Genomic DNA, 27,521 nt, shown 5'->3' on the forward strand with positions numbered 1-27,521 from the left:
TGGAGCCTTTCATCTCTAAACTGCTCTTTCCTCTTTTCCCCGGAGACCTGCCTTCAGAAGGTTTCCCCGTGTACACGTCTCTCACTGCAGTCTCCAAGAGGGGCCACTCCCTTTCAAGGGCTCTTCTCTGGGCTCCGTGTACATTTACTGAACCTTGCCTTAACTGTCCTCTTACCCAGGGCACATCTGAGACCATACAAAAGCTGTGAGTGTCCCAAGGAACAGCCCATTTGAGACTTAGAGCCTTTGGGGTTCTCATGGCCATTTAAAATTTGGAGTGACTGTGCTTGGCTACTTTACCATCAACTTGATTCATTGCCCTGGGGAACCCTTCTATAGTGGCGATATACTCTGGAGTTAGGAGCCCTGATATCTCTGGTCCCAGATCTGCACCTAAGTTCCTGGCCCGTAATCTTTGAAGGAGGCACTGTGTGTGTTGGAGGAGGGTTCAGGGGGAGACACTGGCCTAGGAGTCAGAAGACTTGGGACCTGTCCCAAGCTGGCCTGTCTTAAGGGACGTGAGCTTATCCTAATCACTTCCCCTCAAATGAGATTTGTCAAGCCCAGCTCCTTTCAGCGCCCACAATCTGTTCAACCAGCAAGGAAGCTTCCTTGGCTAAGGAAGCAGTGCGATTTACATCAAGAAAACGTTCCTACAAATACACCTGCTGAACAAATTCCCACAGTATCCATATCAGTTAGGTATCAGTTGTTAATGGGTGTTGGTATTTCTGATTTTATTTATTTTTAATTTTTTTTAACGTTTATTTATTTTTGAGACAGCATGAACGGGGGAGGGTCAGAGAGAGAGGGAGACACAGAATCTGAAACAGGCTCCAGGCTCTGAGCGGTCAGCACAGAGCCTGACGCGGGGCTCTAACTCACGGACCGTGAGATCATGACCTGAGCCGAAGTAGGCCGCTTAACCGACTGAGCCCCCCGGGCGCCCCGGTATTTCTGATTTTAAAATGGATTATTGGAAAACTTTTCTGAGACCAGGCATTTTATCCCTTGTAATGTATTAAACCAAAATGTTTTCCTCCATACTGAAATACCTGCAGATGTATCTATAAAAGATGATTTAAAAAAACCCAACCTCAATTATATCTCAATAAATCTGGAGGAAAAAAATACCACTTCACACCTAAAAAATTTAGCAATACTTCATTAATATAAAATATCCAGTGTTCAAATTTCCTCAATGATGTCAATTTTGTTTTTTGAATGATGACCCAAATAGGGTCAAATAGTGTACTAATTATGTGGTTTTTTTTCTAATGTGTGTTTATTTTTGAGAGAGCGTGAGCGGGGGAGGGGCAGAGAGAGAGGGAGACAGAATCTGCAACAGGCTCCAGGCTCTGAGCTGTCAGCACACAGCCCATCGCAGAGCTTGAACTCACAAGCCGTGAGATCATGACCTGAGCTGAAGTTGGATGCTTAACCAACTGAGCCACCCAGGTGCCCCAAATTATGTGTCTCTTAAATCACCTTTAATCTCCTTTAATCTGGTTCTCACCCCATCTCTATTTTATGTTTGCAATTTGTTTATTGAAGAAACCAGATCCTCTGCCCTGGAATTTCCTCTGGATATTGGTGATTGGATTTCTATTGTATTTGATAACTTTTTTCTCTATTCTCTTATTCCTATAAATTATTAGTTGTATCTAGAGTTGATTAGATTTTTGGCCACACTTCACATACGATGTTAGTATTTTAAAAAAATAACAGAAAAGTTCACATGCTCAGGTCTTTATGAAATAATAAAAAACTGCATTTTGTTAATGTATTTATTAAAGACGTTTATAGTTTATAAAAAAAATATTGCCCTGATATACACAAAAATTTCCTGATAATGGTAATTAAAAACAGGTACTCCCAACCCCGCATGTGTCCACACCAATATTCAATCTAGATTGGCTTAATCTTGAAGTGTAATCCAATAAGACTGAAGACCAAACACTTTAGGTCCTGGACAAGATAATAAAATACTCGTAGGCCTTCTGGATCCCTATAATGCAAGAGGAAAAATATGTTTAAAAAGCTGAAAAAACTGGCCAAAACACCCCATGCATTAAAAAACCCATATTATTTATGTACCAAGATATTCTTCATAAAGATATATACAAAATTAAAACTTTAAAAATAACCAAGTGTTACTGAAGGAAAAGGCTATGTGTCATATATTAAAATAGACTATTATGAGGTCATTTAAAATGTTAACGTTTTTAATAGGGAAATATTTATATTAAATGAAAAAAATCATGATTAAAATAGATTGTTGATCTCTATATTTTTTGTACTTTTTAAAATATAGTTTTTAATGCACAGAAAATAGACAAGAAATACTTCGAGATATAATGGTTGTTTAATTGGTAAGTTTATGGGTGGATTTCCCCCTTATTTTTCTGTATTTTCTACAGTGAGCATGTATTACTTTCAGAATTAGGAAAACTTTTTAAAAAAGTAGTAGTACTAAGCAGGACCAAAAGGCTGAAGATTACTATGAAACAACTAGCTAAGAACAAGAGGACTGTCCAAGGGAAGACAGTTATGCATGACATGTACTAAAAGTGAGGCATATATAATTCTAAATCCTCAAAACACAGGAGCCACAGAGGTTGCCAAATTCTAAGGGCTCTTTGTAGCATACAAACTCATGTCTTAACTCTATAATTTGCCCTACTGACAACATGATTTTTAAATTTGTATTCTAAACAGTTGCAAGTTTCACCATAGACTGTAAGATGTGCTAGTCTGAATGGCCAACACTGAGGAAGGTGTTCGGATCGATCCACTGACTGTACAGTTTATCTCAAGCTCCTTTTTGGTATATTCCATTTTCTGTTCTGGCCAGATTCCTACCTACTTTGGCTGCTCCTATGACATTACTCCATTCGTGTCACTGAGAAGCTGTATGTACCAATGACTGAATAAAACATCAAAAGCAACAGGAGCAAGCCCCTGAAAATAATTTGGAGTCTCTATGAGAACAAAGCTGACCCCTTCTGTATTGCATTTGTACAAGATCTTACCATGATGGTCCCAATTTGGTTAAGGCTTCTTATCAATCTGCTTTAAAACAGACACATCTGGATATAAGGATCATGCACACTTACTTGGATTGATTGACATCGATAAGAGAACCAATTTTTGATGTTGTGAAAGAAATGTGTTCATCTCCAATGACAATTTCAAGCTCCTAGAAACATTTAAAAAAACTAGGTCAAGCCAAGTTGGATTTTTCATCAACCCCGCAGAAGATGCATCATCTGTCAAGTCATACAAACTCGATGACAGATGGCCACGTAAACAAGACCAGTTCACTCCAATCACTAAACTGTGCTGGGTACTAGAAACAAAGAAATTAAATACTGGTTTCATCCTTGTATGCTCTTGGGTCCCAATTTCTAAATAGTGAGCACTGTAAATCTTTAAAAACTATCTATGGGGGAATGCTCACTGTGTGCTAGCTATTGTTCTTGGTGCTTGGGACAGATCAGCAAAACCAAACAAAGGTCTCTGCCCTTGTGGAATTTACAATCTAGTGAGTCCTACTTCTTTTTTCTTAAATTTTTTTCTATTTCTTTTGATTTATAGTTTTCAATTATGAAAAGACTTCGAACAGAAAATATAGAAAACTATGAGACTGATGTTCTTAACACCCAGATGTGAAAATGTTAATAGTATGTCAAACTTGTGTCAGATTTTTTTTTTTTAAAGAAATAAAACATTACACCTACAAAGTTTAGGTCCACCTCCCCATTCCATTCTCCTTCCTGCATCCCAGAAGTTGAGGCGTATTCTTTCCACTCATGTTTTTTGATTTGGTGGTATGTTTTTACATTTTTACGTAAATGATCATACTATATGCATCTTTTTGCTTTCTTCATCAACACTGTTTTTGTATGTGACCTAGTTCATTAGTTTTAAATGCTTTAGAATATTCCAATCATAGCCCTATTGAAGCAGACTTAAGTTCCCAATTTATTTTACTATAACCATTGTGGCAAGAATATTCTTCCATGCATCTCCTTGTATGTGAAAATGTCTCTAGGAAAATTCCTAGAAGCAAGGTATAAGGTTTTTCAGTTTTGCCAGATACTATCAAATTATTTCCTAAAATGCCTGTACTGATGTTATTCCCACTACCATGTAAGATCTTTTTCTTTCTCATATCCTTTTTTTAATTACTTTATTTATTTTGAAGAGAGATCACATGCAGAGAGGGAGAGACAGAGACAGAGACAGAATCCCAAGCAGGCCTGGCACTGTCAGTGCAGAGCCCAATGTAGGGCTTAAACTCAGGAACTGTGAGATTATGACCTGAGCCAAAATCAAGAGTCAGACGCTTAACCAATTCAGCCACCTAGACGCCCCTTTCTAATATCCTTTTTAAAACTTGATGCCCCCCTCCTTTTGCCATTCCAATGAGTCTGAAATGGCATCTCATTGTTTTTCCAGTTCTGTAAATTGTCTACTCATAACTCATATTCTTATCTTTTTATTATTAATTTGTAGTTCTTGATATATCCTGGATATAAAAACCCTTTACCAGATGTTTTGCAAACATCCTCCTTCAGTCTGTAGCCTTTCAACTTTATCATGATGTCTTAAAACAGAAGTTTTAACTAAAGAAGTCAAATTTATCAATCTTTTCCCTTGAAGAATTTAAAATATTCCTTCTCTACTCAGAAATAAGAAGATTAAGTTTTCTTTTATGTTTTACAATCTTGCTTTGTTTCTATAAATGGTCTAACTTAAAAATATTCTGTAAACATACTGCAAATTGTACCGGTATAACTGTTAAACAATCCATCCTACTTCTATTAATTTGAAAGCTCACCTCTGTTGTACACTGTTCTGAGTTCCCATAATCTTCATGGGTTTGTTTCTGGGCTCTATTCGTTCCAATGGTTTACTGGCCAATTCTGAGGCAATACCACAGTACAAATGACTATACCTTTTCAAGAAATCTTTAAAATTATCTTGGTTACTCTTGTCCCTTTGATCTTCCATGAATTTTTTTTTAATGTTTATTTATTTTTGAGAGAGAAAAACAGAGTGTGAGAGGGGGAGAGGCAGAGAGGGAGACACAGAATTGGAAACAGGCTCCAAGCTGTCAGCGCAGAGCCTGATGGGGGGCTCGAACCCATGAGCCATGAGATCATGACCTGAGCCGAAGTCAGACGCTCAACCAACTGAGCCAGGCACCCCTGATCTTCCATGAATTTAATGCTCTCTTAGGTCTTAGGAAAAATCCTGTTGTGATTTTGATTTGAATTGCAATGAACTTATAAATTATTATGATTTTTTGAATTTATAAATTTTAAATTGATACAATATTGAATCTTTCTGTCCATAAAAATGATACATATTTTTGTCCTTCATAAAGCCCTTTCCCGTAAGTTTTATACATCTTGTTAAATTTACTAAGTTCTTTTTTAATGTTTATTTGTGAGAGAAAGAGAGAGTGTGAGTGGGGGAGGGGCAGAGAGAGAGGGAGACACAGAATCCAAAGCAGGCTTCAGGCTCCGAGCTGTCAGCACAGTGCCCAACGTGGGGTTCGAACCCATGAACGTTGAGATCATGACATGAGCCAAAGTCAGACGCTTAACCGACTGAGCCACCCAGATGCCCCCCAAGTTCTTTTTTAGAGAAAGCATGAGAGCATGCGAACAGGAGGGCGGGGCAGAGACAGAGGGGGACAGAGAGAACCCCAAGCAGGCTCTTTGCTGTCATCATGAAGCCAGACGTGGGCTCTATCCCACAAACTGTGAGATCATGACCTAAGCTGACATCAAGAGTTAGGTGCTTAACTGACTGAGCCAGCAGGTTTAAAAAAAGAAATTTTTAACAAAATTTTTTTACTCCCAAGTTCTTTATAGCTTTTGCTGGGATGACAAATGGAATTTCATCATAATTACCCTATCCGACAGGTTGTTGCTAGTGCCTAAGAGTATGCTATGTCCTCTTCACAGGACTACTGTGATTGTTCAATGAGTTAATAGAGCTGAAAATGTTATAAATGGTAAAGCAAAATATGTACATATGATTCTACTGAGATCCTATGGACATAAATTAAAAATCAACTTTAGAAATTAACGTTAGAAAGTACTGAGGATTTTTTTTCACTCTTCCTCAAGAGCTGCCCATCGTTTTGAGGTGATTTACGAATGAACTTATCTGGGTTTTTATATTAATTTAATAAATGTAATTATTACTGAGCTTTTACTACACACTAGCACTACTTTAGTCACCAGAGATACAGCAGTGAAAAAAAAATAGGCAAAATCCTTGTACTCAAGGAGCTTGTGTGGGTATATGCGTGTCTGTTGTAGTGGGGGAGGAAAAGGGATACATGACCGCAAACAAGACAATTTCAGACAGTAATAAATGCTAGGAGGAAAATAAACAGATCTTATTTTAAAAAAATGGGGAGGGACATTTTAGATTGGATGGATAGGCAAGACATCACTGAGGAAGTGATGTTTGAAGCCTGCAATAATAAAGACAGTCTTGGATAGAACATTCCAGATAGCATGTAGCAAATGCAAATGTCCTAAATTAAGAACAACCTAGTTGTGTCTTGAGGAACAGAAATTAGGTCAGTAAGGTCTGAACACAGTAAGAGATTGTGTGAATGGTCGAAGATAAGGCAGGAGTTTGGAGTTTATTATTTATTTACTTAATAAATGTTTATTCATTTTTGAGAGAGAGCGTAAGCAGGGGGTAGGGAGAGGGGGACAGAGGATCTGAATTGGGTTCTGCGCTAACAGCAGTGAGCCTGATGCAGGGTTCAAACTCACCAACTGTGAGATCACCACCTGAGCCGAAGTCGGAGCTCAACCAACTGAACCACCCAGGTACCCCTGGATTTTATTTATTTAAAAAAAAAAAGTTTTTTTTTTAAATATTTATTTATTTTGGGGAGAGAAAGAGAGACAGAGCATGAGCAAGGGAGGGGCAGAGAGAGGGAGACACAGAATCTTAAGCAGGCTCCAGGCCCTGAGCTGCCAGCACAGAGCCCCACGCAGGGCTTGAACTCACAAACCGTGAGACCATGACCTGAGCCGAAGTCGGACGCTCAACCGACTGAGCCACCCGGGTGCCCCCCGTGGATTTGATTTTAAATGGAATGAAGGCAGTGGAGAATTTAAAATTAGTGGAATACATACATTTACATTTTAAAGATTAGTCTAGCTTCAGGATGGAAAAATGGGCTATATAGGACAAGAAACAAGGAAATCAATTAGACGTCTGGATTAGGAAGGGAGCAGCTGAGGCAGAGAGAAATAGCTTTCCTATTAACACAGTCAAATATGACACTGGCTTTTATTTTAATTACCATAACAGTCTTCAGAATAAATGTATAAGCCATGAATTTAAACACACATACTTAGTTTGCTGAAATAGCCATGTTCTATTTATCTTTGTATCTTCACACTGCTTTGTCCATAGTCGTTACTCAGTAAGTGAGGTGGGCAGTGAAAACTCTGAGAAGGGCTGTGGGGAGAGTTACATGGAGAAATCCAGGGCTGGGCTCTAGGTGGTCAGAAACACCACTTGCTATCTCTGTATCCTCCCTGTGGGATTACTGCTTCCTTAGACAAAGTGCTGGTAATCTGCTTTGTGTTGGGCTCCGTAACACACACACACACACACACACCACAGCTTCAATGTCATATGCACAGCACCTTATTTGTAAGATTTCTGCAATACAGGATAGTTGCTAAAACACTCACCTGCCGGCCTACTCGGTCAGGAGGAGGCCACAAAGCATCATCCTCTTTGGTAATTTCACTGTCATCAATTATTCTCTTCAGTTCCTCCATTACACTTTTATGTACATAAGCCTGAAAGCAAATTGAAAAATGGAATTTAAGTTGCAAGTGTTCTGACTCAGATAGTGATGAAAGATTAGGCTTACAATAAGTTAAACAAAATTGTGTGTAAAATACCAAGTGCCATGCCTGGCATCTAACATGTGTTCAATGATGTTAACAAGTAGCAGATTCAGAGTTTAAACCAACACTTGCAAGACTTTAAATGATTACCAGTAATTGATTCAGCACTGTGAAAGAAAATATAAACTAAAAGAAGATGTGAGAAAAACTTTAGGTGTCTATAGATATGTCTATGCTTCTCTATTCTTTTTCAATACTACTCCCAGAAAGAACAAAAATAAGACAAAAGGCTAAACTGCAGTGAATGAAAGGCTCTCAGAAGGCTCATTACCTCTTTTCTGATCATGACGTCATTTTTGTAATTGCTGTTGTTGGCATATCTCAATTTCCCTGTGAGGAGTAAAAAACATTCAATGTATAATAAAAACATGAATAAAGCATCGTTAGCTCACCCAGACTATCACCTGTTGCTTAAAATGTATACCACCTTTCCCTTCAGTGTCTAACAGATTTACTATTTATATTTTTGGGGTTCCAACAATAGCAGTCTTTTCAGTTCTTCACTTTAGGCTATTAGATAGCCTCAAAGCCAAAAATACTGCTGACACTGAATTATAATTCTTGCAAAAGGCGGCTCAAGTGTGGTAAAAGAACACAAGCAAATCCTATCTCTGCAAGTTAATGTCCTCAGCTGAAAACAGGGATAATAATTGGTAACTTCCTTGCACACAGGGCCTCCTGAGGCTCAAATGAGTTGAAAGCAGCCTGAAAACTGTAAAATGCTGTTTACGTATATTGATGTGACCATGCAACATTCTGATCTTCTCCCATGATGGAAAAGTTGTGATTTTATTATTGAGCATATTTGGCATATAAGGCCCTTTGTGTATATGTGCATCCAAAAGACTAATCGGGGTATAGGGTGGGTATGAAGGTTTTGTTTTGTTTTGTTTTTACCTATAGAATAGAAGGCACACATATAAAAAGAGCCAAATTAATTGATGCCTCACTGCCTTGTCTCTCTTTTGGTTCAGTTCATTCTCCATACAGTAGACAAAGTGATGAAGTAACAGACCAATCTAAATAGGCTACTCTGGTACTGACAATAGTTTCTCACTGCCTTCTTGATAAAATCCAAATTCTTCAACATGGCAAACTGCTAAACTGAGCCCCTGCCTGCCTTTCAGGCTCACTCCTGCAACAGCCCTCTCTTACATAGCTGGAGTTAATCTCACTGCTTGGTTTCTGCTTGGAACATCCCATGCTCTTTTTGGTTTTCAGCCTCTATGATGTTAATGCTGTCCAAATGCCTTGACTCATCTGCCTAACCAACTCCTACACAGTACTCAAGACTAACACTCCCCCTTTCATCGAGTCATTGTATGCCGGAAGCTTCCTCTGACTCTCAGGCTGGGTTAGGTGCCTTCTTTCTGTTCCAGAGTCCGATCTGTTTCTACCACAGCACCCAAAACACTGTCTTGTCATTGTTTGTTTACAACTGGGGTTTGTCTGATTCATCTTTGTGCCCCCCTTTAGTGGGAGTTTTCTTTCATTTTTGACTCCTTTTCCTTCACCACGGTGGCCCTTCTCCCAAATCCTATCAAACAGCCACGTCCTATTGGTTCTGCCTCCAATAGTATCCTAAATCCTTCTGTCCACTTTTACTAGCACCCTAGTCCCAACCAACATCCTTTTGTCTGGAACACGTAACTGTCTCCTAATAAGTACCCGTTTCCACTCCTGCCCATAATTAGAATGCTTTTTCAGGAAAAGATCACATCTCTTCTCTCCTTAAATCTTTCCAAATGCTTCCTGCTGCATTTAGAATAAAATCCAAACTCTTTACCATGGCCTATAAAGACCTACATGGTGTGCCCCGGGCTACTTATCTGACACTGTCTCTTGCTCTTCTTTCCAGAGCTCTCTACTCTTCAGCCATACTAGCCACCTGAAACATGCCTAGCTCATTCATGCCCTGCAGCCTTAACACTTGTTACTCCCTCTGTCCAGAACTGCTCATTCTTCCTGAGCTTCACAAGGCTGGCTCCTTCCTGTCAATCAGAGTTCGGTTTAAATATTACCTTTTCAGAGAGCACGCCAGTGGCCATCCCGCTTAGAAGCAGCCCACCAGCAATTATTCCATCATTTTATGTTCTGACCACTCTGTCACTATCTGGAGTCTCTTTTATGATATCTCTCCCAGCACCAGAGTACAAGTTCCAGGAGAGGAAGCTTGTCTGTCATTTACTCCTATCTCCCAGAATGTGAAACAGAGCCTGGCAAAGTAGGCACTCAATGTTTGCTGAATGAAGCATTCTGGGCAAAAATGTCACCAAACAGAAGTCCCTGCATATGGAAAGAACCAGCGGAGCGGACACAGGAGTGATCCTTTCAGATCCGAGCCGCAGGCAACAGTGCCTTCCTCTTCTAGCTCCTCGCACGTTCCGGAACCCCGGCGTCCCCCATTCGCCCGACCCCAGGCCCAGTCCTCGCTCCCGGGGGCCAGAGGCCGCTCTTACCGTCTGGTCGGAACTCAAACTCCAGGAACTCGTGGCCGAACTTGCCCTTGTGACCCACGTAGTAACGCAGATAAAAGTCACTCTCCATGGCTCACGAGGAAGCAGCCAAAGTTTACCCGCAAACCTCACCGCCACTGTTTGCGCCCAACACTGACGTTTACCAGGGCGCGCGGAAGTGACGTAAAGGCAACGCGGTCCGCCTTAGCGCAGCGGCTCGGTCGCCCCCCAATCCGGGAAGTGGGGGCAAGTCTGGCCCGTTCCCCAGCGGAAACAAGGCTTCTTCCACCTGCCCCTCCTCCTCGACCAGAGGCGGGAACGAGGCTGAGGCTCGCTTCCCAGGGTTTTCTTAACACCTCAGGCCAGTAGCAGCTCCAGTGCCTCTGGGTTTCTGTGGAAGGTGTGGGGGCGTTGTTTCGATTTCGGGCTGAGCATCCCGAGTGCTGCGCCCTTCCAGGCTGCGCCCTTCCAGCCTCGACTTGTGTGAGTCGAACAATCTATTCACCATCTCTGGATCTAGGTCTCCGTAGTAAAACGTGGTTAAACGACCTGACTCCCTAGAATTCACACAATGGTACATGTGTCAAAAGTTGGCTCCAACTGAACTTTACTGTTCACGGACCAGTTCAAGAAAACCGTTCCCAGAGACGCTTTTCCAGAATCCAGGGTGGAGATTGCCATTTCCCTGGAACTAACTTACCTCCCATTTTCTCTCTTAATACTTTTATTTCTTTTTATTTCTACCTTTCCCTTTCTACTTCACTGGCCTCTAGAGAAGATGCTGTGAGTAGAACTTTAATTTGAATATTTGATCTCCTACTCGTTTTCTATACGTTTTTTACCCAGCAGTGATTCTCAACCCTGGCCGTGCAATGGAGTCATTTGGGAGCATCTAAAAAATACTGATGCCTGAGCCCCACCCCAAACCAATTAATCAAGCTCTCTCACGGTAGACGTTGGTATTTTTTTTTTTTTTGCAAAGCACCCCAGATAAGCCATGTCTGAGGACAAATGCCCAAAAGGCCCTTGTCTCTTCAGGTCAAAGTGGTTGACCTCAGTGAAAGTTTTCTGGCTGTGGAAAAATTTTCCTCCGTGAGTAGGCAAAGAACAATCAAAATCCTAATTATTAGAAGAATAATAATTCTTAATAAGAAGACGCCTGCTTAGGCTCATCTAAGTTCCAGCCAGAGAAGGTAATGAAATCAGTTCTAGAGACAGTGCTGAGATGGCATCATTCTTGGGACCTGGCTACTATAACTGTATACTATTCTGTATTCAGGTAGGGGTCCCTGATTCTCATTCCCAGTCTTACCATTACTCCCTTTCTTCCTGAAAAAAATAATCGGCAGCCGAGTATAGAGTGCGTGGGATGGGGAAAAATCACTGGAGGCTTGTGTTAATGACTGTAATTCACTGTGACTGAAGGCGAACTGATTAACTTTTTGGACCTCAAGTTAATTTTTTAAATAAGCAAAATAATGTTTTACATCTGGCAGGACTGTTGTAAGGATAGGAAACAATATTCTGGAAACTGGAAAAATACTTTGCAAACTGTAAATTGCTATAAAACCATAAGGCATTTTCTTAAAAAACACTGGATATGGGTGGTAACAAGGGAATTGTATAAAAAAGAGAAAGACGGGCTCTGTTTTGACAGCTCAGAGCCTGGAGCCTGCTTCAAATTCTGTGTCAGCCTCTCTCTCTGCCCCTCCCCTGCTCACACTCTGTCTCTCTCTCAAAAATAAACATCTTTAAAAAAAATTTTTAAGGGGCGCCTGGGTGGCTCAGTCAGTGTCTGACTTCAGCTCAGGTCATGGTCTCACGGTCCGTGAATTCAAGCCCCGCGTTGGGCTCTGTGCTGACAGCTCAGAGCCTGGAGCCTGCTTCTGATTCTGTGTCTCCCTCTCTCTGGCCTTCCCCTGCTCACACTCTGTCTCTCTCTCTCTCTCTCTCTCTCTCTCTCTCTCTCAAAAATAAATAAACATTAAAAAAAATTTTTTTTTAAATAAAAATTTTTTTAAAAAGGCGGGGAGCACCTGGATGGCTCAGTCGGTTAAGCAACCGACTTCGGCTCAGGTAATGATCTCGCAGTGAGTTCAAGCCCCAAATCTGGCTCTATGCTGACAGCTAAGAGCCTGGGGCCTGCTTCTGATTCTGTGTCTCCTCTCTCTCCCCTCCCCTGCTCATGCTCTATCTTTCTTTCTCTCAAAAATAAACAAATATTAAAAAAAAATGTTTTTTAAAGAGAAGGGAATCACCAGGTATTAAGCACCTAATAAATGTGAACCCATTAATAAGTGCTTGTTCTTTGCATCCTCACAACAATCTTGAGGTGGTAATTGAAATTAAGTATATAGAAACATCAGGTAATCACCATGAGGTTATTTTCCAAGAGTGAAATTATAAAAATTATAGTGTAACTGCTGAATCCAGGCATCTGCAGATGTGGTAAATAATGAAAGTTTTGAGAAAATTTAAAGGACACTGGACTCCAGTCAGGCTGTAAAGTGATCCAGGTTTGGGGGCATGAGACAACATGGTGTAGCTCAAAGAACAGGGTCTGTGTATTTGTTATGCCTGAATTCAGCATGATTCACTGAGCATTTACTGTGCTATGCGCTGGGAATACAACAGTGAGCAAGACAGACCTTTATAGAACTTGCAGACGAGGCAATTAAGGAGCATATGAGTGATTATTATGTAGAGATAAAGGTTACAAACAGGGGAAACACAGAATACTATGGAAGCACAGGATGGCTCCTAATCCAGTCTAGGGGCTTAAGGGCTGCCTTCCTGAAGGAAATGTTGCACACAGAGGGCCCAGAACTGTGTGGTTAGAATACAGAATGAGGTTGTGAATATGGTAATGAGGTTGGAGACGGGGCAGAAGACAAATGGCTTACAAGCCATATTAAGGAGTGTGAGCTACAACCCAAAGGTATTGGATTTTAATGCAAGGGAAACCGACGAAGAGCTTTAAGCAGGGAAGTAGAAAGAAAGGGTGGTGGTGACGCAACCTATTCCATTCTAGAAAAAAATCACTGGCTGCAATATTGTAGATTGGAAAATGGAAAGAATTAGAAATATGAACTTCAGATAAGTAGTTGTTAATCTACGGTCATGATAACCCAAGATAATGGTGACCTGTACTCAGGTAGTGGCAATGGAGATAATAAAAGCGGATGGATTTGAGACAGAATACCATAACGGAAAGGGTAGGTAAAGGAGAAGATGTGGCCAGGGAAAAACCAGGAATATGCTGTCATGTGAGCCAAAATAAGAGTGATCCAAGGAGGGTCAGCAGTGTTAAATAATGCTTCCAGGTCAAGGGAGATAAAGACTGAGAGTATTTATGAGATTTATAATCAAGGAGGTCCTGGGTGACCTTGGTAAAAGCAACCTCAGTGGCCTGGAAGCAGAGGTGGGGCAGAAGTATTGGTATGCAAATAGGCAAATTTGTTGTGGAAGCCTAACCCTAGGAGTTGGGTCTAAGAGAATGGAGAAAGGTTTGTGGAGGAATGGTCCTAAAAGGAGTATCAAGGACAAACAGGAGTTAGCCAGATGAAGAGGCAGAGAAGGAAAATCTAGGCAGAGAACGCCATGTGTCCAGAAGGGCTACATGTGCTACATGTACTTTGGGGATACTAAATGTAATGGTGTGACTTCAGGCAGTTCCTTCACCTATTTCCTCATCTATAAAATTGGGATGATAATATTGATAGTATTTATCTCACAGGACTTAAAATCATTTTTAAATGTATTTTTTATTTTTATTTTTTAAAGTAGGCACCATGCCCAACATGGGGCTTGAACTCACGACCCTGAGATTAAGAGTCTCATGCTCTACCAACTGAGCCAGCCAGGCAGCCTGATCTCACAAGATTGTTGAAGTCTAAAATAATTTGTGTAGAATACCGGGTACACATTAGGGACTCAATCAATGATAGTTCACCGCCCCCCCCCCCCCCATTAAAGCATCACCATGAAACAATACTTTCAGATTTTAAAAAATGAATTTAATCTCTCTAGAAACAGTGCACCCATTTTACAAATGTTCACATTTGGTTTTTCGTTCACCAAGATGATGTCAGTACAGCTAGTGAGATGCAGCACACCACCCTTTGCTTCTGGAACAGAAACCAGACTGCAAAGGGCACTGGGCACAGAAGCTAATGGGACTCGGAATGACAAGACAAAAAGAGCAGAAACGGTTAGTGTGACCCAACATTCTAACATGCCTGTTACATCAAATATGGTCATTCGAGGGTGGGGGGCGGGAAGACAAACAAGGAAAATTCATTTGGGTACAATGTGATGCAGTCTGCAAACCAGTACTTCATCCCCAAATTAACAACGGCTGTATAGAACAAAATGCTATTTTAAAACACATGGTTTGTACAGGTATGTTTTCTCTTGTAGTTTTTGTAAAAAAGTATCAAAACCTTCATGTCTTTAAATATATATATATACATATACAGGTGGCTTTTTTAAAATTACTTTGTATAGCACAAAGTGTTTGCAAATGCAGAGGGTTTCTGCTGATTCTTGACTATGCACATGGTGCATAGCCTGAATGAACAGAGCTTCCTGATTTCTTATATTAACTGAAAATTTGAAGCTGTAATTCCTCCACCTCTTAAGTTCTCTGTGTCCTGAAAATCCCCAATACCCTAAAAAATACAGCGTGAGAAGACTCCGATACTCTATCTTCATGCATTGATGGGAAAGGAAGTTATTTACTCTGAATGTTTAATTGCTAACTCATTTAAATTCTGTGAAATAAAGAGTGTGTGGCTGGAGTTAGGGAGAGGAGTGAGGCTCACATTCCTGTGCTCTCTCCCGACTCCCACCAGCGCCTGACTAGACAGTGCTCGGGGTTCCCTCTGCAGACTACACATCTCCAAAATTTCATTTTCTCACTGTTGAGAAAAATCTCAGAGGCTCTTGACAACATGGAATGCTTCTGTGACAATTCCATTGCCCTTATATTCAAAGAAAGTCAACTCAAACGTATGAAATGCAGTCACTATTTCCCTTTGGCCACTGGAAAGCTTGAGGCTAAAGACTGTCCTGTCGGCAAAGTGCTGGCGATGCATCCTGATGAATTTTCCATGGTGCACTTGGTGCCTCGTACACAATAAATGTCTTAGAAATGTTTGCATAATTGAATCAGAAATTAAACATAAGTATTCTATAAAGTGCTTACGTTGAACCTGTCTTTCCATCCAGCCTCATTTCTTGCTAAGTCCCCCTTGAACCTTTTGCTCTTTATGATGAATTACATGCAGCTCTGTAAAGTCCCCATGCTGTTTCATGCCCTTGTGTCTCCTCTGCCCGAAGCAGCCTGGACACCCCTGTTTAGTTTTCAAGACTTAGCGCAAGGTCACTTCTACAATGCCCTTCTTGACCCCATTCCTCATCTCCTTGTGTAGAAGTGACCTCTCTCTCCTTTGTGCCTTAATAATACTCTGGAAAGAATCTATTCTTTTTGTTTCCGCATGACTTACTCTATTGTTACCGTGAACTCCTCCGTAAGGACAGAAAACATCTGCTTGACCTGTACATCTGCAGTGCCTGGCACTTAGTTGGTACCTAGCAAATGGTTTCAGTGAATGAATATACTGCAATCACAGAGAAAACTGGAAGGACCGATAGTACTTATTGCCATAAACTGAATTCCCATCTCATCTTGAGGTTAAAGGTCACGTCAACCTATTTTATAAATAATCATGCTATCAAGAGTAAATAAATAAAATTTTAGTTTTCTGTTTCTGGAAGGCTCTTTCTGCCAGTGTCTTCATAATTCCTCTGGAAAGATAGGCCATAAGATAGGTAGCAGGTTTGGTATAATATTCAGGCAGTTCAAAGTGGTCTCTTGGAGAAGGAAAAGGCCTGGGACCAGTTTCTTTTAAACAGAGAAGAAATTGTCTGATAAATCTTCTACCCGCCTGGCATTATCTCTAGGCTTCCTTCCAGCTCTAAAATCCAATGACTCTATGATCTGGGTATTGGCTGTAGATACATGGTAGCACTGGGGCAAAAGGCAACAGAAACGCAACTACACCTCAAAATGAGGCTCAGAAGCCTCCAAGACTACAGAGGGAGGACGGACATGACCTCCTCAGACTTCATCTTATTGACTACCATCCGACACGTGAGGATTCTGCAACTTGTCTTCTGTAGGTTGCTCCCACGGGCGTCTCTTTCAAACTGCACTTGTAACAGATTCAGGAAACATGGATGTCTCTGAGAAAGTTGTGTTTCGCCATCATTTTGAAGTCTCAGGCTGAACCATCCTGACTTTTCTCATTTTTTGTGTGTGTGTGAAGACCAGGCTCTGACTGAAACTACGCATCATTTCCCCAGGAAATTCTGTTTCTTTGGAGGCAGGCTATCGAACAAGTTGCTTGTTTCGTGTTAAGTCTCAATATTTCTTGTCATTTTTATTCAGTCAAAAATAATTTTACTTTTCATTCTTGAAAGAGTAGTAGTGACTAATTAAGCTCCATAGGAGTTGGCCACCTGTTTTTAAAATCCTATTTGGTATTGGTCATTCTAGGTCCAGTGCCTCTCAATGAATATTTCAGGACTATCAACACATGCTTATCATGAGGAAATTGCTTGTTTATGCAGAGCATGGTGCCGACGCTCCAGAACACAGCTGTTTTTGTCAGAAGTTAGGAGACCGTGAGTGATGTGGAGAAAGGTCCTAGGAACAGGGTTCTAGAACTCCAGAGTGCCTGCCTGGAAATTTGAAGGGTATCACGCTGGTAAGACATCCAAACTTCACTGAGTTGGGGGCAGCTGGGGGTGGGTGGTGTCAGAATTTGCTTACGTGTCTTGTCCCTGGCTGTCTGGTGGGAGTGACGTGGCAGAACAGCAGAGTTAAGAAAAGATCAGACCTTGGATAAGAGAGCCAGTGGGGACAGAATTCCTCTGGGACTATAGGATTATGTTTTCGATGGTAGACCCCGCAAAGAGAAAAGAGCATTTCTCCCGCCTCTCCCAAGGCCCAGGAAAAACAAAGAAAAGTGTCCATGATGAAAAAAAAAAATCTATACATATACCCAGAGTTTTTCCTTTTATTTACAAAGCAGTAAACCAAATCCCTGTTTGAACATATACATCCAATATACTATAATGTTGTGTATGCCATGTCTCCCTCAGTAGGACTTCAAGTTTGGCCACTTTCATCGATATGAACACATGATGGTAGCAAACCTATGTTGTATTCCCCACCTAAAGGAAATGGTAGAGAGTAAAGGAAGGGAGAAATAGAGATGTAACAAAACCTATTCCACTGTCCTTATCCTTGCTCACAGCATATCTCAGAGGCTGAGCATATCTCGGTGCCTGAGCCAGTCTCTACAGTAAACTTGGGCTGTTCTAGAAACGTCTTCACTTAGCTCTCTACAAGTAAGGATGGCATCCTAGGAGTGCTTCAGAGGAAACATAATGAAGTCAACCCAAGCATCCTGAAGGAAAATGCAGTTACTTGAAATGCTGAGCTTTACAACAAGGAGTAGCCGAGGTTCAGGCACGTTCTCATGTGAGCTCATGAGACCTCCTGGCGCCGTGCAAAACCTGTGCACTGGCCTCAGTCACAGAAGAGAAAGCCCAAGTGGGAGTCACGGCAGCCACAGGTGAACTGCAAGGCCTTTCATGACTGACTGGGGTCCTAGAAATTGCCAGAGGTGGAAAAGATCTGCTTCTCCCACCACATGTTTGCCCAAACCATGGCATCTGTTTTTTGAGCCAAATTTCCAAAGGCTTCTCTGAAAACCACAGATACCCCTCTGTGGACTGTTTTACAATATACTTATCTTTATGTACTTGAACAACAGCCACAGGTGCGCCTCTTCTCTACAGATTTCTCTCTCTCACACACATACACATATAAACGTAAATGCACACAGAGTCTGTATGGTGGACCAATCATACCAAAAATAAATACTCTTGTGTCTCTAAGTTATTTATAGAACTAATCTTCTTTTTGAAATATGTTAATAAATAATCTAAATGGGGGAGGGAGTTGAAGTATTTTTTTCTTCTTCTTCGTCTTTTTTTTTTTTTTACTTATGTTGATGGATAGCCACAAAGCATAATCATTTTATATGCCCAAAAAAAAAAAAAAAAAAAATCAAACCCCAAACTCCAAAACCTAAAAAATCCCCCCCAAACCAAATACCCTCTGTAAATATAGTTTTAAAATGATGAGTAAGCTACTGGACCGTCAGCCCCATTTGGTTATGTACATCATGTTAGTCACTCAGCAGTAGCTATTCCATGAACTCCTCATGGGTAGTGCAACCAGTTAAAAAGTGTATAAAACATTATACATATAAAAACTCTCACATCCTTTGGATGTTTGCAGTTCATCATAACTTTGTGGTTACCTTTCTGCAACATAAATTAAAAAAAAAATTACACATACACACACTCACTCACACAGACCCATATACAGAAAACCCTTTCATCCAGGCATACACCATCCAGAGAGTGTAGTGCATGGGACCGAATTCCATGAGGCACGAAGGGAGTGGTCCCATCCTCAGGGCAGTCCATCATCTTCAAGGCTTAATGCCACTCGCTGGGGAGACAGAGCAAAGAAATCACCATTAGACCCACAGGAGCTATTTATTGAGTGCCCACAAAGCACCAGACATTCTATTACTTTATAGGCATTAGCTCACATAATCTTCATATTACCCCAAGAGACAGGTTTGTCATATTTATTTTATAGATGAGGAAACTGAGACTCGATGAGCTTTAACAACATTTGTCCTGGATCACATAGCACATGGGTGAACTAAAATTTGAACTCAGATCTGTGTGAATCCAGAGTTGTAGCTTTTGCCTCTTTGTAAAGGATCCCTGCAGAGATCTCAACTTCCTCGGTCCTTCCTTATAGGATTTTAGATTTGTTCAACTTCAGTGGCTTAGCTTTGGCAAATGTTTAATCCCAGGCCATTAGCCACTTGTCTCTAGCTTGTGAGTCACAATTAGGAAGGCAATCTGTCGCACCCCTCCTGATTACACAGAATCAGAATGTGATACAAGTTGATTACATTCAATCCCTCTTTCCCTCAACCTTACTTTCTAGTCATTAGATAGACTAGACTTAGCTAGACTAGTCTAGCTAGACTCACCCGCCCACAAATGGCTGACTGTACTGGGCTGAACCCATTAGCCCCTGAGGTGGTCTATTCCATTGGAACAGTGGACAGTGGACTTAACTTCTTTCCTATACTGACATGAAATCTGTTTCTTTAAATATTCTAATGTTCTCTGATTCTCTTAGACCCAGAGGGTTCTATACAGACAACCCTTGAAATATGCGGATAGTGTTTGAGTTCTCTTCCTTTCCTTCTGAGTGTTTTCTCCTCTGGGTTACACATCAAGCTTTCCCCAACTGGGCCTGATATAATCCTGCTTGCCACTCTTCCATTTCCTGGATACACTCCTTGGGCAGACCCCAGTGTTTTGCTATCTTTCTCATAGCTAAGTGAATTTGGGCTAACCACTTCACCCCTCAGAGCCTTGGTTTTCTCATCTGTCAGATGGGAATAACAGGACCTCCACATAGAGTCGTTGAGAAAGCAGATGAGGTAATGTCTATAGAGTGCTTAATACAGTAACACACATGAGGTCTAGAGTATTCTAGACCAACTTGACCAGCAGAATAAAATAGAACCAGACTAGCATTTCCCATCTCTGGACAGCCCACCATCAAAAGTGACCCCCCTGCCTTTCAGATCATCTTTGGGCTTTGCAAGAATACCATGGCCTTGCTCTACTAGCACTGACACTTGAGACTCTCTTCTGGTCCTGTTATCCTCCCACTCTCCCCAAGACAGATCTCTAGGCCAAAGGTAGGTCCCAGAAGTGATGGTGGAGTGAGACAAGGATAGGGGGGAGAACGGGTTGTTGAGGATACTGAACAAGATTCCAGGCCATCTGCCCCATGACGTAAGTGGAAAGAGCACCGACTTTTGTGTACATACAGACTGGAGTTTTTATCCTGGTCCTTCTGCTTCTTAGTTGTGACCCTAGGCCAGTTATTCAGATTCTCTGACTCTCAGTTTCCCCATCTGCAAAATGCAGCTAATCATATCAACTGTATAAAGTTACTGTGAAGACAATACAAGGAAGTGTATGTAAAACACAGAGTAGTGTCTGACACACAGGAGGTCTCACTAAATATCTCCTATTTCTCTGCAACTGGCAAGAGCTTATTCCTCAGGCCCTCGAGGCATCAGGAATAGCTCCTCCAGAGTGGTTATTTGTTCTACACATCTACTTTACGCGTGTAGAGTGCTTTATAACTCACAAAGCTCTCTCACGTGAGCTGTCTCACCTGAACACTATGAATTTAGGAGGCAGACAGAATGGGGGTTATCATTCCAATTTTACAAATAGAAGTGAGCAGAGAGAAGTGACTGAGACCACAAGGCTACAGAGCAGTGACACTGGGAGCCACCTCCTCAGGCTAAGCTCAACGCTTCGTCCACTGTGTCCCCCACCCCCGCCCAAGTCTTTAAAACTTGGTCAAACACCTGTTTGTATGATTGGCCAAGGGGAAGGCTCAAGGCCATCTGCTGACCCTCCTCACTTGCTCAACTTCATTTACCATGTCTCCCTTATGAATAATGTACAATGCACACTGCCCTGCCCCATACTTGATGATTTCTTCCACACACCCTTTCCTTGGTCAGCAACGAGCTCATCTTTCCTCTGCCCCGACACCCAGCTTACAATTTGCAGCCTTCCAGGACCGGAAAGCCACCTGGGATTGGCTGCACCTGCCTAAGCTCACGCCCTCACTCACCAGCCCCTCAGACTCAAAGTGGCACTGCCCTACCTTGCACTTGACGACAGGCAGCTCGGAAAGAGGGTTCTTCGGGAGTTGGTGCAGCTGTGACCTTGGTTCCCCCGGCAAGACAAAAAGCTCCTTGAGGGCAGGGGCTGGGTCTTCCAGTTCTCTGGTCTCCCCAAGACAGGGCTCTGCCCACAGTGGGTGATCAAAGCTGCTGATCGCCTGACAGGGGGATGGACTGGATGACCTATGAGGTCACACTCAGCCCCCTGACTCTGCTATACAACCATGCCATCTGCTCCAGACACTTTGCGGTCCTTGCTCCCCCAACAAGCCATGCCCTATTGTACCCCTCAGCCTTTGCACATGCTTCTTTCTGGAATGCCATTTTTCTCCTCCTCTCGCTGGATAATTGCTATTAACCTTTCAAGGACACAGTTCATCTGTCACAGCCTCTGTGAGGCATTCCCTGCCTGATCTCCCAAACCAAATGAATAGCTCCCCTGTTGGTGTTTCCATAGCATTTGTTCAGCAAATATGTACTGGGAGCCACCTAATTCTGTGCTAGGCACCAGGGAAACAGATTAATCAGACAATCCGGCCCTCAAGGAGTTCCCGGTCTAGTGGGGAGACCAATGTGCAAAAAGACAAGTTGACTACAGTGTGACAGGTGCTGTGATGGACAGAGGCTGTGGGAGAACAAAGAAACCAGGGAAAGCTTCCTGGAAGAGAGACTCCTGAGCTCCACCGTGGCATGACACACACAGCCGTACAATAATAAGTGACTCTCTCTCACCCCCCCACCAGCAACTTAGAAGAGAGTACGTTTCTTTCTTACTTGTGAACACGTCACATCCAGTGTGGTGCTTGGCTCACGGCCAGCATACAGTGTTTGTTGAAACAAATACATTTGAATTGCACGGCCACAGTTACCCTTCCAGGCCAAAGGTTCTGAAAATGTACTCAGCAGAAAGAAAGACATTTGGCTTCTTTACCCTAAGGAAGAGCCTCTAGCTACAAGGTGGCCCTTATACACTTCTACCCCAAACACCTGTCCCAGCATTTCTGTGTCCCCAGGGCCTAGAGGAGTGCCTGGCACATGGTAGGTTCTTGATAAAGTTGGAAGGCAGGAAGGAAGGAAGGAAGGAAGGAAGGAAGGAAGGAAGGAAGGAAGGAAGGAAGGGAGGGAGGAAGGGAGGGAGGGAGGGAGGGAGGGAAGGAAGGGGAGGAAGGAGGGGTGAGGAAGGGGGGACGAGAGGGAAGGATGGAAGGAAGGAAGGAATTCTTCCAGCAAGGGATACTTACTGCAGGATAGACATGGCCGATCTGAGCAGTCCTCCCTATGTGGAGCTCATCCTCTTCTTCTTCTTCTGTTGTTTTCCTGTACACTGGGTTGTCAAAATTCATGCTTTTGGTGTTCTTCCGCTTCCAGTTTCTCCAGATCAGGTAGCCACTCATGCACAGCAGGGCTATTACCGCTGGAGGAAGGGACACATTACACTGAACTTCCAGCAGGCTCTAGCCCACTGCTCAGACGTCTCTCTACACTTCTCGCCGCCTCTCTAACTTTCCTGCCCCTTGTTGCTCAGGCCGTTGTGCTGTGTTCTTCTGCTGCTGCTTGGAAGCCCTTCTCCTATCTCTTCCTTTATTAACTACTGATCCCTTGAGATCCAGCTCAAATGTGAAGTCTTCTCAACTTCTCAAGGAAGAGTCAGTTGCTCTCTCATGTGTGTTCCGAGCCTACGGTACTATACTTTATATATCTGTACCCCCAACTAGATTGTGCTCTTTGTGGGCAGGGACTGTGTCTTCTTTATCTCTCTATGCCTGGTGCTTTGCTCAGCAACATGTACTGAGTGAATGAGTGAATTTCTTCACCACACCTTTGTCCTAATGCTGCTGCTTTCTTGGATTTCTCTGAGAAAACCATTCTCTCCTCCAATGGAGAGTGGATGGTGGGGGTGGGGTGTTTCTTCCCAAAGCTGGGACTCTGCAAGAAGAGAAGCATCTCTAGAGGGGGACACAGCGGGAAAACACAAGCTCTGAGTTGGAATAGATGAATATATTAATGAGTAAAGGAGGAAGTTCTCAAACAGAGCTGGGCAAAACGGGCGCAAGCAGCTTCATAAGAGAGTAGACAATCACCATGAGCATTCAAGTGGAGGCTGATGACAGCATCCAGGACGCTAGAGAGGGGGGGTTTTACTTCAGTTAGACTGTAATAATCAAGACCCATTAAAGATAGGAACAAGGCAAGGATACCTGTTACCATTGCTAGTATTTATTATTCCAGAGACCTATCTATGCAGTAAGAACAGATAAAGAATTGAAGGGTACACACAGGGGAAAGAGGGAATACCAAACTTATCAGTTTTGTATGCTTAGAAAATCTTAGAAAAGCAGATGAAAAACTATTATAAATAACTTTAGTTCATCAACAGTTCATATAAGGGATGCTGGGGTGACTCAGTCAGTTAAACATCCAGCTCCTGGTTTTGGCTCAGGTCATGGTCTCATGTCTCATGGGATCAAATCCTGGGCTTGAGATTTTCTCTCTCTCTCTACCTCTCCCTCGCTCATGCTCTCTCTCTCTCAAAATGAATAAAGCTTTTTAAAAAATTAACAAAAAGTCAATAGCTTTCTTATTAATTAGCAATAACCAGTTCGAAAGTGGAATGGAAGAAGAACAGAACACATTCACAGCAGCCCAACAAAAACCATAAAATACCTGGAATAACCTAGCAGGAAATGTGCAACTCCTATATGATCTACAAAATTTTATAAAAGGACACAAAAGACTCAAATAAATAGGGAGATGTGTTAAGTTCCTGGATGGGAAGCTTCAATACTGTAAAAACATGAATTCTCCCCATATCAATTTATATATCCAAAGCATACGATTCCACCATAGTTTTTATAAAGATGATTCTAAAGTTCATCTAGAAGAGAAGTTGGAAAAAACAGCTAAGAAAATATTGCAAGAATAATGATGCCCTATTAGAAGCTAAAGCACAGCACGGAGTTGTTCTTCTGGTACGTAGGAACAGAGAATAAAGAGGCTAGCAGCAGATCAAAGTCTAGAGAGCCATGTAGTTTAATATAAAGATGACAGTTCAAGTCAGAAGGATGAATTATTCAATGAGGGTCTTGGGAAAACTAAACAGGCCTATAGAAAAAAAAATAGTTCAGTCTCTACCTCACACCATACTCTATAATAAATTCCAAATGGATTGCTATCTAAATATAAAACAATGTTTAGCAGAAGAATGTATAGGGAGATATTTTAATAATTTATAGTGAGGCAGACCTTCCTATGTAAAACACAAAACCTGGAAGTCATAACACAAACGATGAACAGATCTGATACTTAAAATTTTTAAGTTTATGCGTGGCAAAAGATACCACGAACACATTTATAAATCAAGAGGCAGTATGGGAGAAAATATTTGTCACATATATTACAAAGGTTTAATATTCATCATGTATAAATATTTCTACAAATAAGTAAGAATAAGAACCAGAACCAACAGAAAAACAAGACTGTGAATAAGCAATTCATTAAGGATGAAATATAAATGGCCATTAAGCTTATGAAAAGATACTCTACCTCATAGGGAAATATCAGGGAAAGAATATTCATCTTTAACCTCTCAGATGAGCAGAAATTAAAAATATTAATCATATCAGAGTGTATTGTATCAGGGAAGGCGCATATACAAGCCCTTCTATAGAACAGAATATGTCAGGAAAGGGCTTGATTTCTCTTTCACTAAGCAACCTTCAGAGTATTTTCCACTCACTCTACTCCAAATCGGCCTGAAGTAGTCTCTCCATCATCTTTAGTGCTGAAGACTTTCAAGGCCAATTCAAATGGCATCTTCTCCAGAAGTACCATCCCCTCTCCTCTGCCGGGCATCGCGCTTCTATTACAGCACATTGTGATACGTGTTAACACCTCTCTTGTATCACTTTCTATGACTAAGTCTGACTAAAGACCGAAAGCTCTTAAAGTCTTTTTTTATCTTTTTCTTCCCTGGGTCCTTGGCACTTGGCACAGTCCCTTGCCCGGAGTAGAAGTTTTTTTTTTTTTTTTTTTTTTTTCAACGTTTATTTATTTTTGGGACAGAGAGAGACAGAGCATGAACGGGGGAGGGGCAGAGAGAGAGGGAGACACAGAATTGGAAACAGGCTCCAGGCTCTGAGCCATCAGCCCAGAGCCCGACGCGGGGCTCGAACTCACGGACTGTGAGATCGTGACCTGGCTGAAGTCGGACGCTTAACCGACTGTGCCACCCAGGCGCCCCCCGGAGTAGAAGTTTTTAAAACATTCACTCACTGACTCACCACCATACTGAGGACTCCCAGGATAAATGGGCAAAGTCCCTGTCCCTGAGGTGCTTGTGGGCAAGCCAGGGAGATCAACTTGCAAATGGACAGTTGCAATTCAAAGATCCCACCAAGAGATGAGACGGGTATAAGACACGGCATATTCAGGATGCTATGTGAACAGCGGGAGGCGAGAGAATAAATCGGCCTCCGTGGTTCTCCGTGAGGTTTAAATGTTATATTGTGGCCATATCGAACTTCTAGTTCCAAACCCACTCTCTCCCCTCCCCATGCTATTTCCCGGTGCTGTTTTTACTTCATGCTGTTATCACTGCTCAGGTTGCTCTGGATTCTTCTTCATTTGGCTGACTCAGCTCACATTATCATTTCCACTAGGAAACCTTCCCTACCGATTCCAAGTTAAGCACTTCTTCAGCACTTCCACTGGGCCACATATGGATTTGTTTTAGGACTTCCCCTGACATAATCAAAATTATCTGTTATGTGTATCTCTCCGACAAGACTAAACTTTTGGAGGACAAGAACCATGTTTTAGTCATTTTTAATCACCTTCCTTCCACCTCACAGAGGCTGGTACCTCGCAGCTGCTTGATAAATGTTTGTTGAAAACCAAACAGAAAGAAAGCAAAACAGCATGATCTACTAAAGGAATGGCAAGCAGCTCTCCTCATTCATTCAACAAATACTTTATTTCCTACCGCGTGCCAGCCACTGCGAGCAGCTGGGGAGAGTGGCGAGCAAGAGAAGCTCCAGCCCTGTCCCCATGGAGCCTATAGTCTGCCTTCACATGGCTGGCATGCAGAGTGTGAATAGTGGGGAGCAGGGGTGCACTGGGGGCTGCCTGGGGTCAGGTCCTGAGGGGCCTTGTGTGCCAAGCTAAGAAACCAAATTATAGGACTGGAAGTGGGTGGGAAGGCTGCCGGGACAGAAAAAGTCAATGAGACAGGTCCGTGTGCTAAGTGCTTGGCCTTTCTAGTGCTTTTCCCCAGACCCCGAGCATCGGTTCTCTCTTTTCCACAGTAACTCGGGGCCACACTCACCCATGGGCACGATGATCCCAATGACAGCAGCAGTGACTGTTGAGCCCATCTTGCCACCTTCATTCCCATCTGCAAAACACAAATGTGCAGAACGATGCTCTGTCACCCAAGTCCTTGCTGGCCTCACGCTGTAAGAATTGCCCAACTGCTTCCTGCCCTCATTCCGAAGTGATGATCCTGGCTAATGCCGAACAATGTAGTCTTTCCAGATCCTATCAAAACTCCCTTGAGGTGAGCAGGACAGAGGTTATCTCCCTTTCACACATGGGGAAACAGAGTCTTACTGGGGTTCTAGGGACTCAAGAGAGAGTGACTGTCCAGCAGAGCTGGGACCCAAACCCAGGACTTGTGCCCCAAGTCTCTTACCCTTTCCACAGTATCACAGTGTAGGAAGCTGGGGGGTGTGCCTGGCAGAGTGAGCACTTAGGTCTCCATGTTGCTGACCGACTGGGGCAACTGCCTTTGCCAGCCGGTATCTGTTCCTTGGTCTCTGTTGTTTCGGTGGTCTGTTTGTCCATCTGCATTGCCAGCTTATTTTCAATAAGGAATTAAATTGGGATGCGACATAACATAGTGGAATCAACGGCACAGACTCCTGGGTTTGGGCAGGTTACCTACTTGTGTGGGCAAGTTACCTACCTCCTCTGGATCCTGCAAAGATTAAGTGAGAGAATTCATGTAGAATCCTTACTTAGCACAATGCCTGGCACAGCCTTGCCTGGTTCAAAGTGGGTGGGAGTTGGGTGGGGGGTGTTTCGAGGCCTAAATAAGGTATATAAAAGCACGTTCTAAACTGAAAAGGGCTCAGAAAATGTACTGTATTTTTAAAGTATGCTGTGCCATCTTTTCCACTCTTAAAACTGTCTTCACGATAACATCTCTATAGCGCTTTTTAGTT

General features: G+C 42.3%; 2 protein-coding genes and 1 non-coding gene across 12 annotated transcripts in view; all 3 read right to left on the bottom strand.

Annotated features, from left to right (window-relative positions):
* Positions 1–1,769: 1,769 nt before the first annotated feature.
* Positions 1,770–10,598, bottom strand: MAGOH (mago homolog, exon junction complex subunit). Its single transcript, XM_025934902.2, has 5 exons — positions 10,424–10,598; positions 8,236–8,294; positions 7,743–7,853; positions 3,117–3,199; positions 1,770–2,008 (listed from the first exon to the last, which is right to left on the bottom strand). Exons 1-5 carry the CDS (start codon positions 10,509–10,511, stop codon positions 1,909–1,911), a joined length of 441 nt encoding a protein of 146 aa, XP_025790687.1. The 5' UTR covers positions 10,512–10,598; the 3' UTR covers positions 1,770–1,908.
* A 3,614-nt stretch (positions 10,599–14,212) lies between these two features.
* On the bottom strand, positions 14,213–14,285 carry TRNAK-CUU (transfer RNA lysine (anticodon CUU)). The gene has a single exon. It is a non-coding gene; the product is annotated as a tRNA-Lys (tRNA).
* A 129-nt stretch (positions 14,286–14,414) lies between these two features.
* Positions 14,415–27,521, bottom strand: part of LRP8 (LDL receptor related protein 8) — an 80,262-nt gene continuing 67,155 nt past the window's right edge. For 4 of the 10 annotated variants that reach the window (XM_086717028.1, XM_086717031.1, XM_086717033.1 and 1 more), the window contains 4 exons: positions 26,624–26,692; positions 22,542–22,714; positions 21,282–21,458; positions 17,485–19,010 (listed from right to left, as the gene is read on the bottom strand). In XM_086717028.1, coding sequence (XP_086573154.1) covers positions 18,972–19,010; positions 21,282–21,458; positions 22,542–22,714; positions 26,624–26,692 — 458 coding nt within the window. In that variant the 3' untranslated portion in view covers positions 17,485–18,971. Of the gene's footprint in view, positions 19,011–21,281; positions 21,459–22,541; positions 22,715–26,623; positions 26,693–27,521 lie in introns of all 10 variants that reach the window. The other 6 variants (XM_086717034.1, XM_086717026.1, XM_086717025.1 and 3 more) reach the window with 2 other exon arrangements.

The sequence above is a fragment of the Puma concolor genome, chromosome C1 (genome assembly GCF_028749965.1).
Source record: "Puma concolor isolate L17-30 chromosome C1, mPumCon1.1.hap2, whole genome shotgun sequence".
Taxonomy (NCBI): Eukaryota; Metazoa; Chordata; class Mammalia; order Carnivora; family Felidae; genus Puma; species Puma concolor.